We start from the raw sequence: 14,758 nt of genomic DNA, 5'->3' as shown, positions 1-14,758 counted from the left end.
CCCTGCGCCTGGTCTTTGGGCAACCTGTTCCAGTGCCTCACCACCCTCACTGTAAAGAACTTCTTCCTTGTATATAACTTCCCTGTTTTGGCTTGAACCCATTAGCCCTTGTCCTATCGCTACAGTCCCTGATGAAGAATCCCCTTTCCAGCACCTTTTCCATCATCATTGTAGGTCTTCAGAGCAGCTGTAATGGGGATGAACAGTGTTGGCTAGTTTGACTTTTGCATATTAAACTTTAGTTTAACATGAACACCTGAAGACTTTTAAATGGTATTTAAATTAATGAGAGATGAGGCTACCTACCTCCTGAATTTCTGCAGCAAGACTCTAAGGATCTAAGTACATGCAGATGAAGGTACTGAATTGTTTTCATTGTATCTAAGTATACTGAAAAATATCCTTGAGGAGCTAAATACATAATACTTATGTTGAATTTGTAAGATTGAATTATACTCCAAAACATTTCTTTTCCTTGCATGCTTGCTTCCTTTACTGCTTTTCAGATATTCACATACCTAGCATTCAGGTGCATAACCTTATATATGATGTTTCTGAAAATTAAATGAAAGTTCAAGGAAAAGCTTGTTAAAGATGAGCATTCTTGTGTTTTCAATTCAGGTAAACTTAGCTTGGTAAACCAAAATAAATAAAAAGGAACACCAATACCCCTGATGAACGGGGTAGAGCAGTTGATGTCATCTACCTGGACTTGTGTAAAGCATTCGACACTGTCCCACATGACATCCTTATCTCTAAATTGGAGAGACATCAATTTGATGGATGGACCAGTCAGTGGATAAAGAACTGGACTGATGGCCGCACACAAAGAGTTGTCGTCAATGGCTCAATGTCCAGCTGGAGACCAGTAACGAGTGGTGTCCTTCAGGGATTGGTGTTGGAAGCGGTCTTGTTTAACATCTTCGTCGCTGACATGGACAGTGGGATTGAATGTGCCCTCAGCAAGTTTGCCGATGACACCAAGCTGTGTGGTTCGGTTGACACGCTGGAGGGAAGGAATGCCATCCAGAGGGACCTTGACACACTTGTGAGGTGGGCTGATGCCAACCTTATGGAGTTTAACCATGCCAAGTGCAAGGTCCTGGGTTGGAGCAATCCCAGGCACAGCTACAGGTTGGGCAAAGAAAAGATTCAGAGCAGCCCTGAAGAGAAGAACTCGTGGGTGCTGGTCAATGAGAAAATGAACATGAGCCGGCAGTGTGCGCTCACAGCCCAGAAAGCCAACCGTATCCTGGGCAGCATCAAAAGGAGCGTGACCAGCAGGTGGAAGGAGGTGATCCTGCCCCTCTACTCTGCTCTTGTGAGACCTCACCTGGAGTATTGTGTGCAGTTCTGGTGTCCTCAGCATAAAAAGGACATGGAACTGTTGGAACAAGTCCAGAGAAGGGCCACGAGGATGATCAGGGGACTGGAGGACCTCCTGTGTGAAGATAGGCTGAGGAAGTTGGAGCTGTTCAGCACGGAGAAGAGAAGGCTGCGTGGAGACCTCATAGCAGCCTTCCAGTATCTGAAGGGGGCCTATAGGGATGCTGGGGAGGGACCCTTCATTAGGGACTGTAGTGACAGGACAAGGGATAACGGGTTAAATCTTAAACAGGGGAAGTTTAGGTTGTATATAAGGAGGAAATTCTTTCCTGTTAGGGTGGTGAGGCACTGGAATGGGTTGCCCAGGGAGGTTATGAATGCTCCGTCCCTGGCAGTGTTCAAGGCCAGGTTGGACGAAGCCTTGGGTGACATGGTTTAGTGTGAAGCGTCCCTGCCCATGGGAGGAGGTTTGTAACTAGATGATCTTAAGGTCCTCTCCAACCTGAACTATTCTATGATTCTATGATTCTAACCATTTTACCTTTGCTTTTATCTTATGACTTATAAAGAAAAAGACACCCTCAAAACATGTAAATGACTTTTAGATAGATATGCAAAGCATCTATTTGAATATATTTTAATAAAAAACATGTACAGGATCTACACTGTGTCAACACAGTGGTATATCAGAACCCTCTTCTTCCTTCTATAATGAAACGTTTATTCTGTTTATAAAGATGAAAAGAAAGGTTATGTTATCATTATGCATTTTATGAGCACAGAAGCGTGTCTTCTATTTGTGTGTTGTCACAAAAAAGCACCTTATTTCAATAACAGCATTCACTAGAAACATTATGTCGCTACATCATCTTTTATTTTGTCTGAGAATATGCAAATGTTTCTAATAAGATCTTTTTGTCATGAGTTAGCAAAAATGAATGCACCCAACGTAATAACACTACAAAAAATAACCATGAAAAGAGAATGCTGTTATCATAATGAAACAGACACTTTAAAGACACCCTACTCAAAGCCTTTTTTTCTCTGTACAACTGTGACCTGCTGACAATGAGAATCAGTTTTTAATGTATTTTGTGTTAGTACTTTGTGTCAGGAAATCCCTGTGTTCTGCAACAAGCTGTCATCCTTACAGGTTAAGAAAAGGGATGAGGTATTGCTGAAAGGGGACTATTAACCCTGCTGACAATACAAAGTAAATCCTGTACATCAGAAAAAAATTTATATTGTTTCTGATCACTTCTTTCTTTTTTCCCATATGCAATCTTTGTAAAGAGCCCTTTTATTTTGACTGCATGTATTTATTCTTTCTGTTTTTTGCTCTTCTCTACTTCAGTCTGTCCTGAACTGAAACGTATCTTGAGAAGGAGTTCTGCTTTGTACTGTGATTGTCAGCAGACCCTTTATAAATACATTCCTCAGAAAATATAGCCTTAGGCAGAGGAAGACCAGCTTCTACCACGAACTGTCTTGAGACTAACTTTAAGGGGATTATAGCATGAATAAAGAGAATAGGATTGAAATGAGTCTGAACTACGAGAGTAATACCTCTGAAAAAGATCTGAGGTAACTCTTTAAAAGTTTTAATTTTTTATTATTTTTTTTTAAATACCCAAGCTGCTCACTGGGGGGGGGGAAGAGCACAGGAGTGTGATTTTCCTGGTTTTCTCCCCCCCCAATAACTGTTTGAAGAAAAGTTTGGAATGTACTTGGAGGACCATTTCAAGTCCAAGTATCTCCAGTTTCCTGGTATGCTCCTCTAGTAGACCTCAGAAGATTTTGGCATTTGAGTCTTTGTATTAAATGCAATAGCTCAGTTTCCAGAAGAAGACTACTGAGTGTCCTTGTTAGAAGATGCCTTTAGCATTCCCCTCCAAATAAACAGTTGAGAACATTGAAAAATAGTCAAATTTTCTCACCTCCTCAGTGAGTACTCTGCCATTGTTACATCTTCATTTATTGTGTTCTATAAGTGACTTGCATGCAATACTTTGACACAAACCCAAAACCAAAACAATGACAAGAAAAAAGAAAAAATGGTAAAGCGAGATAAAGCCATGAGAACCTTTGGACAGTGAAACCTAAATGGAAGGAGCCCTGCAGCCTTTAACAAAGTATTTGAAAGACAGATTAAAAGTCATGTGAGCTCCAGGCACCTGCACTGACTGCAAGTGCACTGACTGTTCTGGTGCTTCCTGAGACAGCAGTTTAATTCCATGCATTATAATGCTAGTGGGAATGCACAGCACCATGATCTGTAGTTCACTTCATGGCCTAAATTTCTCTTCTACTGAAACACAAAGTGAAATCCTAGTTACCCTGAGTTACCTGTAAACTTAGAGGAGAAAAGTTAACAGCTCCAGGGCTTACCAAACACCTGAATTGCCTGCAAGAAAAGATATTTTATCTCTTTGCTTGCAGCAGGGGGCACAGATGGCTTCAGTAAATCACTAAAATAAAATGGGATTAATTTAGGCTTCAGAGCTTATCAAGTAGGTAGGATAATTGTTACATTTTAAACTTGTAGGTATTTTTTGGCTCTGATGCTAAGGATGTCTCTGTATGATGTATGTGTTATGTTCCGATTATAGTCTCTCAAGCTCTACTCAGTGGAGCTAAGAGGTTTGTACTGTTGATGTGTTGCTACCAGTGGGATTGCATGCCAATCCATAGTTTTCTCATGCTATTTTAGGTGCACCTTTGCACTCTTGGCATCTAGCTACTACTCTAGAAAGGCAGCAGTCTTTCTGACAGCCCTATGCAGAAGTTTGAGATACTCAAGGGCATTCTGGATAGCACTTGATATTAATTTTCAAAGCAGCTAAACTTTGCCCTGAATGCCTACTTTAGAGCAAAGTTCTACTGACTGTGTTGATAAGACTCACAGACTGTAGTGGAAACAGATGCCTAGCTCATTGATCTATGTATGTAGACATTTCAACATTGATGTATAAATATAGAGCTGAATCTTATCAAAGACTGTCTGTAACACACATGCTTGTTTAGTGAATCCCTCCTAAAATATACAAAGCATCTACACTAGGCTGGCACATACAATGGTTCACTGATGGAAAGCCTGCACTCTTCTAGACCTGCAGCTGGAGGCCAGGTGGGATACCTTGAGGCATCTCAAGAAGTACTAGATGCTGACACACAAGCAGAGAAATCAAGCTGTCACTCTCTTCTGCATAAAGAGGTAAGAGTTCTCACATCACTGACTTGCTCTGAAGATGAATATTTAACCAAAACTTTGTAGATGGAAAATAAAACAAAATAGTTAGGACAGAAGATTGAATTGATGTTACTAGGGCTGCTGGGAGAGAATAACATCCAACTTCATGTTTAAAATGTAAGTCCTCTCAATTTGAACACCTTTTAAACGATCCCATATAATTTATTTCAGTTAAATGCCTACTGCTTACCAGCAGCATAGCTAGCAACATGGAAACCTGCAACTCAAACACTTAAGGATATATTTGTTTTCACAAGCAGTGGAATGAATGACTGAATGCATTGTAACTGAGTCAATATTTCTTCATTCAGAATGATGTTTTCTCAGCACCTGTTCAAAGCACTCTGTCATCAGAAATATTTAGGAGTTGAAATCTGCCCTTTGAAATTCATGCCCTGATGAAACTGGAATGCAAATATAGCAGAAAACACTAAAACATTCATATACAGCGTGTTAGAAAGAGTATGCAGCCTATAAATCTGTGGTGATAAGAATGAAAGTATTTTTCTTGTCCATAATGTGAAAAACAGAGCTCTTCATATTTCTAAGCCAAAATCTTTGAATCCCTTCATCTCCAAATGCAGATGGCAGTTTTATTTTATCTGCTGGTTCAGTCTGGTAAAAAGACTGAAAAGGAAATAGCAGCACTTGCCTGCACAGGTAATTTTGCACATGCTTTAACTCAGAAAACTGTAAATTATGACATTTTGCAAATCAGTTGAAGCTTCATAACTCTGAGCAACGTTAGGAACCTGTAAGTTAGGAGCTTTCTGATAGTTTACTCAGAACATTTCCCACACTGCTAAAGCATAAAACTAATTCCTGCAACTATTATCTGCCTGAGCAACTGCTATGCATATAAAATGTATAGGACTCTATAGGAAGTAGGGGTGCTGAATTATCTTTATTTCCACTTAAAATTTCACTAGACATCTCCCTTAAAATTAAACTGTTTTGGTAAGGAAGGCAAAGGTGCTTAGCTCCTCAAACACCAGCTCTGAAAGAACTAAATCAAAGTTTTGCAGTTTAGCTGGCTAGTATTACATAATTAATTGTTTTGTTTTATTTTTTTCTTGGTAGTTACATGAGTGAGAAGGAACATACATAGAAACTAATGGCCGTGAGAAGGTGGCAACAAGAACAGTACAGGGAAAGTGAGAGTCAGCTTCCTGCATGGCTCTGATAATACGTGTGAACCATGAAAAATAACACTGCATATTTGGTTGATGATTTGTGTCAGAAGTGGTGTGTATCTCCACGTATGCAAAACTGCAAGGTATTTTGCGATGCTGGCCACTGCGCCCTGAGAGTTCATTGCTTTGAAGGGAAGTGACATGCTAGTCATTTAGAGGATTACCCACCCTCTTCACGTTTATTTTAATGAAACCTTCCCAAAAGAGCAGCTGGGGGCAGAAAACTTAAAATGAAAACCTACTCAGCAAACGGGGGTTTGTTATTGTGTTCAGGAAGGCCAAATTCTGCCCTAACACTGTACCTCTCATTGGGCATCCTATTAAGATAGTGGGAGCTTTTTACATTTTCCTCAGAGGACTCTGGCACAGTTGCATATTTGGACATTGGCACTGAAAAACAACTTAAAAGGCCACAAGATAAATTGTTTTCTGAGATCTGACATAAGAAAAAGCAATGTGCTCTAATTCCCCCTCCACACTTTCACATCTCATCCTTTATTGATATTCGGCCCAGTGTTAATTTTGCATCAAAACAGTAACTTCAGAGAGTTCCTTTAAAAAGAATAAAATGAAATGGAAAGAGAAGACTGAACTGAGTTTCTCTGTCCACTGCCACTGGGCTCACTGCCCATTTCTTGTCTTTTATTTTTTAAATTGTTAATCCTAATGAAAAAGCGTTTGCAAGGCAAGTTTAGGAGGCTTTGGCAATACAAAACTTAGGACAATCTCATTTTCCATAAAAATCAACAAATAGCACCCACTTATTCTAAGACTGTTCAATGGATACTGTAAATGAATGAGACACTTATTTTTGTGCCAGCTCAACTACCAGTGTCAACAAGATTTGCATATATTTTGGCAAGTGCACTGCACAAGGTGGTAATAAAATAGGCCTTTTATATTTGAGTCTAATTTACTTTAGTTATACTCATTAAAAATGTGTTTTCACATGAAAGGGGTTTCAGTATGGGATACTCTGGAAACAGCAGTGTCACAGAACTGTTTACTATATAGCCAGCAGCAATCATTTTTCCACTGAGAAAGAACATTTTTTTGAGAAGAAATTCCCAGGTTCTATGAATTCAAGATTCCTGGGTTTATTGGTTTTTATTATTGTTGGGTTTTTGTTTGTTTTTTTTTGTTTGTTTTTTTTTTACTTTATCACTGTTAGACTCAACATTGCAGTCTTAAATATCATGCTTATTACTTGTTGATACCAGCTGTATGTTTTTTAAGTAACACAAAATATGGAGGTTTTTTTAAGACAAATCCAACTTAGTCTGCATATTTTGCCATCTTCAGTGGCATTACCTACCCAAAGGCTACCCACAGAAAGGCAAAAATGCACTATTACTCTGAGAAGTATTATTCAGGGCAAAGTATTTTTCACAAGCAGTGGTGCTGGCATGGCTGAAGGTGTGATTTCAAACCAATTTGCTTTAAATGTGTAGAAAATAGTGAAAGCGAAATGCTTCACAAGCAGTACTTTCATTTTAACAGGCTCATAACATTACATTCTATTACACATTAGGAAATGTGCTTGAACTACACCAACCAAAAAAAAAAAAACAATAAAAAAACCAAACCACAGGAACAGCACATTTAAACTCAGTAAACTTAATCAAACAGGTTCAAGACTATGTATTTATCAAACCTGAATAAAAATATCTGACCAGTGTCACATGAACACACACTGAAGGATCAGGTTCATGGTTTTATTGTATTGCATTGCTCCTGTTTAAATTGACTTAAGAAGATATTAGACACCTAATTCAACTGAAAGCAATAAAAGAATCGTGTCTTTCAGTTACCTTGCCTCCTTACTGAATTAAAAAATGCAGAGAACCTGGCTTCACCACCACTGCAATACAGACCATCAGTAATACTGGAGGCATTTCTGAAGAATTAATGTGCTCTTTCTTCAGAGATAATAAATAATGTCTCTTTGTGTCAAATGCATTTCAGGCATTCATACCATTTTTGCATTTTAATAATATGAAAATAAATCTTAAAAGGTGATTAACCACAAACCTCTGACAGGCTGAATTAATTTTTCATGAAACACAGCTATCAAACTGTGCATAAACAAAATATTCTGATGTGAAAAAATAGCTATTTCTTATAGGTAGGATGGCAAAATCTGGGCATTATGATAATACTGTTACTTAGGCTAAGCAGAACCAATATTGATATGAAGCTTCAACATTTCAATAGGCTCAAGGTGTAGTAATGTGTGAGTCACAGAGAGAAAAATCAAAACCTGCCTCAGACTGCATTCCCTGCTTTTAAAACAGGTATCAGCTGCTGCCCCACCTGTATCTGCTAAAATACAATTGTCTTTGCCAGTAATTTCAAGAAGTATGTAAATTCTCATTAATGATTTTGAAGTACTAATTTGGGGAAGTATTATGACATGTCAGACAAGATAGCCATCACTGAAGCATTTGCAAAATATGCATTTCTTATAACTAAAATAATATTTAGTTTTATGCTTAAAATTCTACATGAGAGGCAGAGAGTAAGTTATTATGAAAATATATAGCTTTAATTTGCAGACATATAAACACTTTTGGTACATTACAGACATATGATGCCAGAAATCAAAATAATCAGTTTTAAGCATAACACTAATTTATCTTGTTCACACAGAGAAATTTGATCATATAATCATCATACAAAAGATAGTTCTCATCTCTTAAAATGGAGTGAAAGTGATACATCATCAATAAACCTGCTGCTTTGTTACACAGGATACGGCAAAGAATAAATTACCAAGAAAATATGCTACCAGTCTTACAAGTTAGATTTTGGATCTAATTCAAAATCAAAGCCAATGAAGAGGAGCCAGGAATGGTTGCCAAAAGTCAAAAACAAGATCTCTCACATGAAATAGCAATCTAGAAAGGAGCAACAGTCAGAATAAACTAAGTCCTATAATTCCTTAGAATATGAAGCAATTTTTGTTTTCATCTGGCAGATCAGATTCAGAAGTATCACATGAAAAAACTATTACACAACCAAACTGATGGAGTACTACTGACAGATTGCTCAAAGTACAAAAAATATCACCACTTCTGTGACAACTAAAGATTTAGCCATTCCCTTGCTTCCTTGCATCTGGCATGTTTATGAGGATGAGCATGGAGTTGTGTCATTATTTTCTGTAGGAAATATGAAATATAATTTTTCCATAAAAACGACCAGCAGATTGCTAGAGCAAACGATAATGTGGGTGAAATCTGGAGCAAATGAAAGATGATATGTCACAGCAGTTCAGATTCTCATTACAATAGCTTGCACTCTTGCTCAACAGGAATTGCACTTCTTGTTAATGCCTTTTCTATCCTACTTTATAAGCTTTACTTGTGAGGTAATAAACATTCAGTTTTACTTTTTTCATTTCTAGTGCATTTTTTACCCTTTATTGTAACTTCTTTTATTCCTTACTATTACTATTACTAGTACATCTTTATTCTTTTAATTATACATACATTGGGACAGACTTTTTTTTTTTTCCATCTGTATGCCAATGTGTATTTTATATTAAAACCAATGTATTTAAAATATACTCTGTTTACCTCATGGACAGTAGCTCGAACAGCTCGCTGCTGTGGAGTATCTGATGCCCTCTTGTGGTTAAAAAGACTTTTAAAACTTAAGTTTAAGGAATCATCTTACCTTCCCTTTTTTTATGATCACTGCTTTTACTGATTTATGAAAGCTGCAAATGATGCCCATGTATTTATAGACAGGGTGCTAGCTGTTAGCTACTAAGGCTTCATAGAAAAGCTGTACACTGAATTTGAATTTAAAAAACTGTAAACAGCTATTTACAATTATAATATTATAAATTAGCAGTCTCTCATTGCAACATCTGTCAATACGACCCACAGCTAGATGATTCAGAGTTGTCCAAGGTTTTTCCTTGTCCAAGATGTTTGATTTATCCACAAAGAAATGTCAAATGTTAGAAATCCCCATTGGTTTCTTTTCCAACATACGCAGGTTAATTCTTCCATTTAATGGGATTTGTACTTCCAGGTTTTCATCTGCTCTGTGATGTTTTTTCCCTTTTCTTAGGCAGATGTAAATGCCCATCCCTGTTACTAAAGCGATTGAACCCAAGCTTATTATTGACAGAGCTACCAGGGTAGGCATGCAGGATGTTGACTCCATTTTTTTATGTGTAGGCTCTATGGATATTTGAGGCTGCTTTTCTTCTATACTGATATCAGGTTCCCTTCTTAACAAACTTTCAATGTAGCTCTCATTGCTAACAGTGTCATTGACGAAAAGGTTCACCATGACAGTGGAATGGAGAGGTTCTGGATAGCCGTGATCACTAACTTTTACGAGCAGCCGATAGAGGCCATAGTCATTTTGCATCAGTGACTCTTCCAAGGTAATATTACCAGTTTTAGGGTCAATCCTAAATGACTCTGGTCGAGGGCCTCTTCTTCCTATGATGCTGTAAGCTATGACTGCATTCATGCCAGTGTCCTTATCAACAGCATAGACCTCAGTGATGGGAGAGCCAGGAAGTGTAGAAGGAAGGACCAGCAAATAAGACATATTAGATTGAGGAAACAATACCAAAGGGGGATTGTCATTTATGTCCAGAAGAAGGATAGTTATTTTGGCTGTAGAAGACAGGGCAGGATCACCACCATCGACTGCTTCAATCCACAGAACATAGGAGCTTTGTTGTTCCCTGTCCAGGGAGACTTTAGCTCTCAGAACTCCCTTTCCAGTATCTATGACAAATATATCACTTCCATTCAGAACTGAAAGAGCAACCCATCCATTTTGCCCTGCATCAGCATCCGTGACACTTATAACTCCAATTTCACCAAAACCTGGAAAGTTTTCTGGCACAAAAAAGCTGAAATCCTTATTGATAAATCTTGGACTATTATCATTTTTATCCAATACAGTGATGGTGACAGTTGCTATTGATTCTCTCGGAGGGAACCCAGAATCTACTGCTTTGACAGTGTATCTGTATTTCTCTTTTTCTTCTCTGTCCAGCTGAGTGGAAACTGTAAGAACTCCTGTGGTTTTATCTAAAGAAAAATAGGAAGGGGCATCAGGACCTAAGAAATAGGACACCTGCCCTCTTTCTCCACTGTCAGCATCAGTAGCACACAGTTTGGTCAAGAAAGCATTGGGAACATTGTTCTCCTCAATGGATAATTCTATCAGCTGTTGAGAGAAAACTGGTGAGTTGTCGTTGTCATCCAGAACCTGTACTTTGATTATTTTGTTGACATGGAATCCTTCTGAGTTCCATGCAACTACAGAGATTTCATACAACTGCTGTGTCTCATAGTCCAAAGGCTTTGTGGTCTCCAACAGGTACTCATTGTTGTATGGCTTGTATGGCAAAAGTCTGAAAGGCCCATCACCATCCAAATAGCAGTTGACTTTGTATTTTTCATCAGGGTCTTTGATGGTAAAAAATGCTATTGGTGTGTTGACAGGCTCCAATTCCTTTAAGTACACCACCCCTTCTGCTTCATTAGCTATGAAACGAGGGACAACTTCAGGTGGCCTCATCATGACTTTGATGATGGTTACAAGCACTGTGATCACAGCGGGGATACAACCAGGACCATTGCCCAAGATGATTAGCCTGTGAAGCCTTGGAGTGTCCCCATCAACTTTACTGGAGAGTGTGATTGCTCCTGTGCTTTTGTTCAGATGGAATAAGTCTCTGGATGGCTGGGGGACCTTCTGGCTGTAGGAGTAGGAGATCTGGGCATTGGATCCAAGGTCCATGTCTACAGCGTGGACAGTGGCCACGTGTGTCCCTAGACTGGAATTCCCATAAAGGGTGACATTGATCTGTGAGTCATTGAACTGGGGGCAGTTATCATTGATGTCACTGATGCCGATGGTGAGGGTGGCACTGCCCACGAGTGGAGGAGTCCCCCCATCCTCAGCAACAATGACTGTGACATACTCCTCCCTTGTCTCCCTGTCTAGAGCTCCCATAATGATCAGGTAGGGAGTCCTCTCCCCGCTCTCATTCTCCTCCACATCCAGGGTGAAGACACCATAGTTATCTTGCAGGCGGTAGGTCTGGACACCGTTGGTGCCCACGTCAGGGTCAAAGGCAGGGTGCTCAATAGCCAAGCGGGTGTTCACAGGTGCATTCTCAGGCACCGAGAGCCGGATGTTGGGCACAGGGAAGCGTGGCGCATTGTCGTTGACATCCCGGATAGCGATTTTTACCTTCACTAGGCGGAAGTACTCCTGTGGCAGCACCAGCACATCCAGAAGCAGCAGGCAGGACTCGGATGAGGGTAAAGAAGAGGAAGAGGCAACACCAGCCGCTGCCCCAAAGATGGTGGCCCCACTGCTCTCCATGCACAGAGCTTCCCGGTCGATCTCCATGGCTGAGGTGTGCAGCTCTCCAGAGCGGTTGTCCAGCTGCACATACTGTTCCCCAAAACCATGGGAAGCCAGGGTGAAGGAGAGTGGGGGCTGGGAGGCCGCAGGGTGCTGCCCACTAGCCATCGGGAGGCGCAGGTCACGGGCCAGGCTGCCAATGAGCACACCGGCAGGCAGCCCTTCGCTGAGGCTGTAGAAGAGCTCGGTTGCACGGCTGTAACTGGCAAAGCAGTTGAAAGGTCCAACGAAGAGCAGGAAGAGGATCAAGTGCTGAAGAGAGAGGCACAGGGGAAGAGGTGGTGTTAAGAGAAGGAGGGGAAGTAGCAGGCAGTCCCCCCCTCGCCGCCCACAGCCACTGCCACTGCCAGCAGGGAGTGCGGCATCTGCAAGATGAAGCCATCCTCCGTCTCCCCCCCCCCCCCCCCCCCCCCCCATTTTCTTCCCCCAGTACAGCAGCTACTTCCAGGGCATCATCTGTACCCTCCAGGCAACACCAGCTGCATTCCCCACAGCAAATACGCACTGCCAGGGATGGCCTGGGGGCACCCTGCCTCCCCACCAACCCGCAGCATTTGCGCCCCGAAGAGCCATCTTCCCTTTCCTCCCTCCCCACACCACCTCAATACACCACCTCAAGCTCGGCCCCCTTCTCACAGGCAGCACCTACACTCCCCTCAGCAAGAACATCCCAAGCCGAGGTATCCCCCTGAACAGCACCAAGCATCTGCTCGCCCTTTCCCTTTCCACAGCAGCAACGGGAAACGCGTCCCGCACTCTCCCCCTGCCCTCGCCCCGTCCCAAAGCCTCCCTCGTGCCCAGGGGCCTTGCGGTGCAGCGGGGACACGGCCCACACCAAGCAGACCACCGGGGGCCCGGCGGAGCTCGCCCGGCCGCCCGACACGCGCCCCGCCGCGCTCCGGATCCCTGCCCGCGGCCGCGCAGCCCCGCCATGGTCCGTCCCGTCCCCCGGCCTCGAACGGGAGCTGAGCAGAGGAAGCCGCGGAGAGGTTGCGCGGAAGTTGCGCGCGTTGCTAACTGTCGCCAGCCCCTAGCGTACTGAAAGGGGCTCCCGAAACTAACTTCGGGCATCGTCTCCATGGAGGATTTTTCCTCCTTCTCCCCTTTTTAATCACCCATTTTCCTTTTCCGCTGCTCTTTGCTACAACGCTCGTCGGCAGCAGCAATGAAAAATAAACTTTTCACGGCTGTTCTGATCTGTGGAGATTGGAGCTAAGAGGAATAAAACCCACAACAACATACACATACGAATATGTATACGAATGCTCTGGGTTGTTTTGGGGTGTTTTGTTTTATTCCCAGTGTTGCTGCTACATGCGAAGCCGGTCTCGGGGTGGACAGGACGCGGCGCCTCCCCCCCGCTGCCCCAGCCCTCACCTGAAGGCTGCCGCGGACGGTGGGGCTGCCGCGGCCGCCCGGGAACCCCATGCCCGGCCGCTGCCGCCGGCTGCGCCCGAGCAACCCGGCTGCTCCGCCGCCCGCCCGTCGCCTCTCCTCCCCGCTGCTGCCCATTCCCCCGTCCGCCGCCGCCGCTGCTGCCTCCGCGCTGGGTCGGGCCGGATCGGGCTGGGCTGGGCTAGGCTGGGCTGGGCTGTGCGGCGCTCACCCCCCTGGACACTCCCCCTCCGCTCGCGAAACTGCTGCGGCCGGCTCCGCTGCTGTCGCCGCCGCCGCTGCCGCCGAGGGGAGGGTGGGAGAGGGGGGGCTTGGCCAACAGTCACGGGCACATCGGGGAGGGCGGCGAGGCTCCCGCTGAGGCTGCGGCAGCGCGGCGGGCAGCCAGGGAGGCAGGGATGCGCTCTGCTGAGCGCAGCGCCCCTCCACATCAGAGCGTGTGTGTGTGTGTGTGTGTCAGTGTGTGTGAACGACTCTATACGTGGAGGTATATCTGTGTGGTGTGTGTATGAGTGTGTGCGTGTGCGCTCTGGAAGGACTGGGACCAGGGGACAGAGATACTCCCGTCTGAAAACTAACGTGTGTGTGAAACCTAATTAAAAAAAAAAAAAAACAAAACTTTATTTTTCTGTGTAAAGATGTCACAATGTGGGTGTCAGCGGGCAAAGCGAGAATTAAAAGCTGCATCGGTTTAAGGAGCGTTGCTGACAAGTAGTGAGCAGCTTGTGCCTGCGCAAAATGAAAGTAATATTTTGAGGAGTCTGCAAGTATTTGGTTGGTGGAAGGTTCGTGTCCTGCCAAATTAAAGCGGCAACTGCAATTTCCTGATGGCTAGGAACCCGACGGTCTTCTGCGGCAGAGAATTATGTGCACTCGTATAGTCTCCAGTCACCATTGGCTAGACTACAAGATTGCCATAGAGCTGGACATGAATTCATCGGTGCTCAGGAAACTAGGTAGCAAAAGACCAATTGCACATTTCCTTAACAACTTGGACTATTAAAAGAATAGCCAACTTGCCCTATGTTTTTTACACTGGCCATCTGCAAGTCTCAAATGGAATTTGAGATGATGTCTGTCTTGAGCCTTAAAGTGTTCAATGGTTGGGATCCAGGCTGTTACTGAGAGTGCAAGTACAGGGACTCTGGCAGGCAGTTATGTTTGGCAAGCACAGTGGTGCTGC

General features: G+C 42.9%; 1 protein-coding gene across 2 annotated transcripts; it reads right to left on the bottom strand.

The window, feature by feature from the left end:
• Positions 1-8,292: 8,292 nt before the first annotated feature.
• On the bottom strand, positions 8,293-13,710 carry PCDH20 (protocadherin 20). Of its 2 annotated transcripts, none has more exons than XM_061457254.1 (2): positions 13,558-13,710; positions 8,293-12,432 (listed from the first exon to the last, which is right to left on the bottom strand). In XM_061457254.1, the coding sequence occupies exons 1-2, from the start codon at positions 13,690-13,692 to the stop codon at positions 9,730-9,732; spliced, it is 2,838 nt and encodes a 945-aa protein (XP_061313238.1). In that variant the 5' UTR covers positions 13,693-13,710; the 3' UTR covers positions 8,293-9,729. The 2 variants fall into 2 exon arrangements, with proteins under 2 accessions (XP_061313238.1, XP_061313239.1); XM_061457255.1 differs by lacking the exon at positions 13,558-13,710 and adding an exon at positions 13,062-13,461.
• Between the last annotated feature and the right edge of the window lie 1,048 nt (positions 13,711-14,758).

This window comes from Pezoporus flaviventris, unplaced genomic scaffold (assembly GCF_033815535.1).
Source record: "Pezoporus flaviventris isolate CSIRO_AGI_PZ_B2104156 unplaced genomic scaffold, CSIRO_AGI_Pfla_v1 ptg000025l, whole genome shotgun sequence".
Lineage (NCBI taxonomy): Eukaryota > Metazoa > Chordata > Aves > Psittaciformes > Psittacidae > Pezoporus > Pezoporus flaviventris.
The sequence above is the reverse complement of the archived record's forward strand: the minus strand, read 5'-3'. Positions and strand labels throughout refer to the sequence as shown.

What these genes read in the sequence shown, in the direction of transcription:
- PCDH20 (XM_061457254.1), bottom strand. Translation starts at nt 13,692, where the DNA reads ATGGGCAGCAGCGGGGAGGAGAGGCGACGGGCGGGCGGCGGAGCAGCC. An exon ending in CCGTCCGCGGCAGCCTTCAG is followed by an intron (nt 12,433 to 13,557) that starts GTGAGGGCTGGG and finishes CTCTCTCTTCAG; the next exon opens with CACTTGATCCTCTTCCTGCT.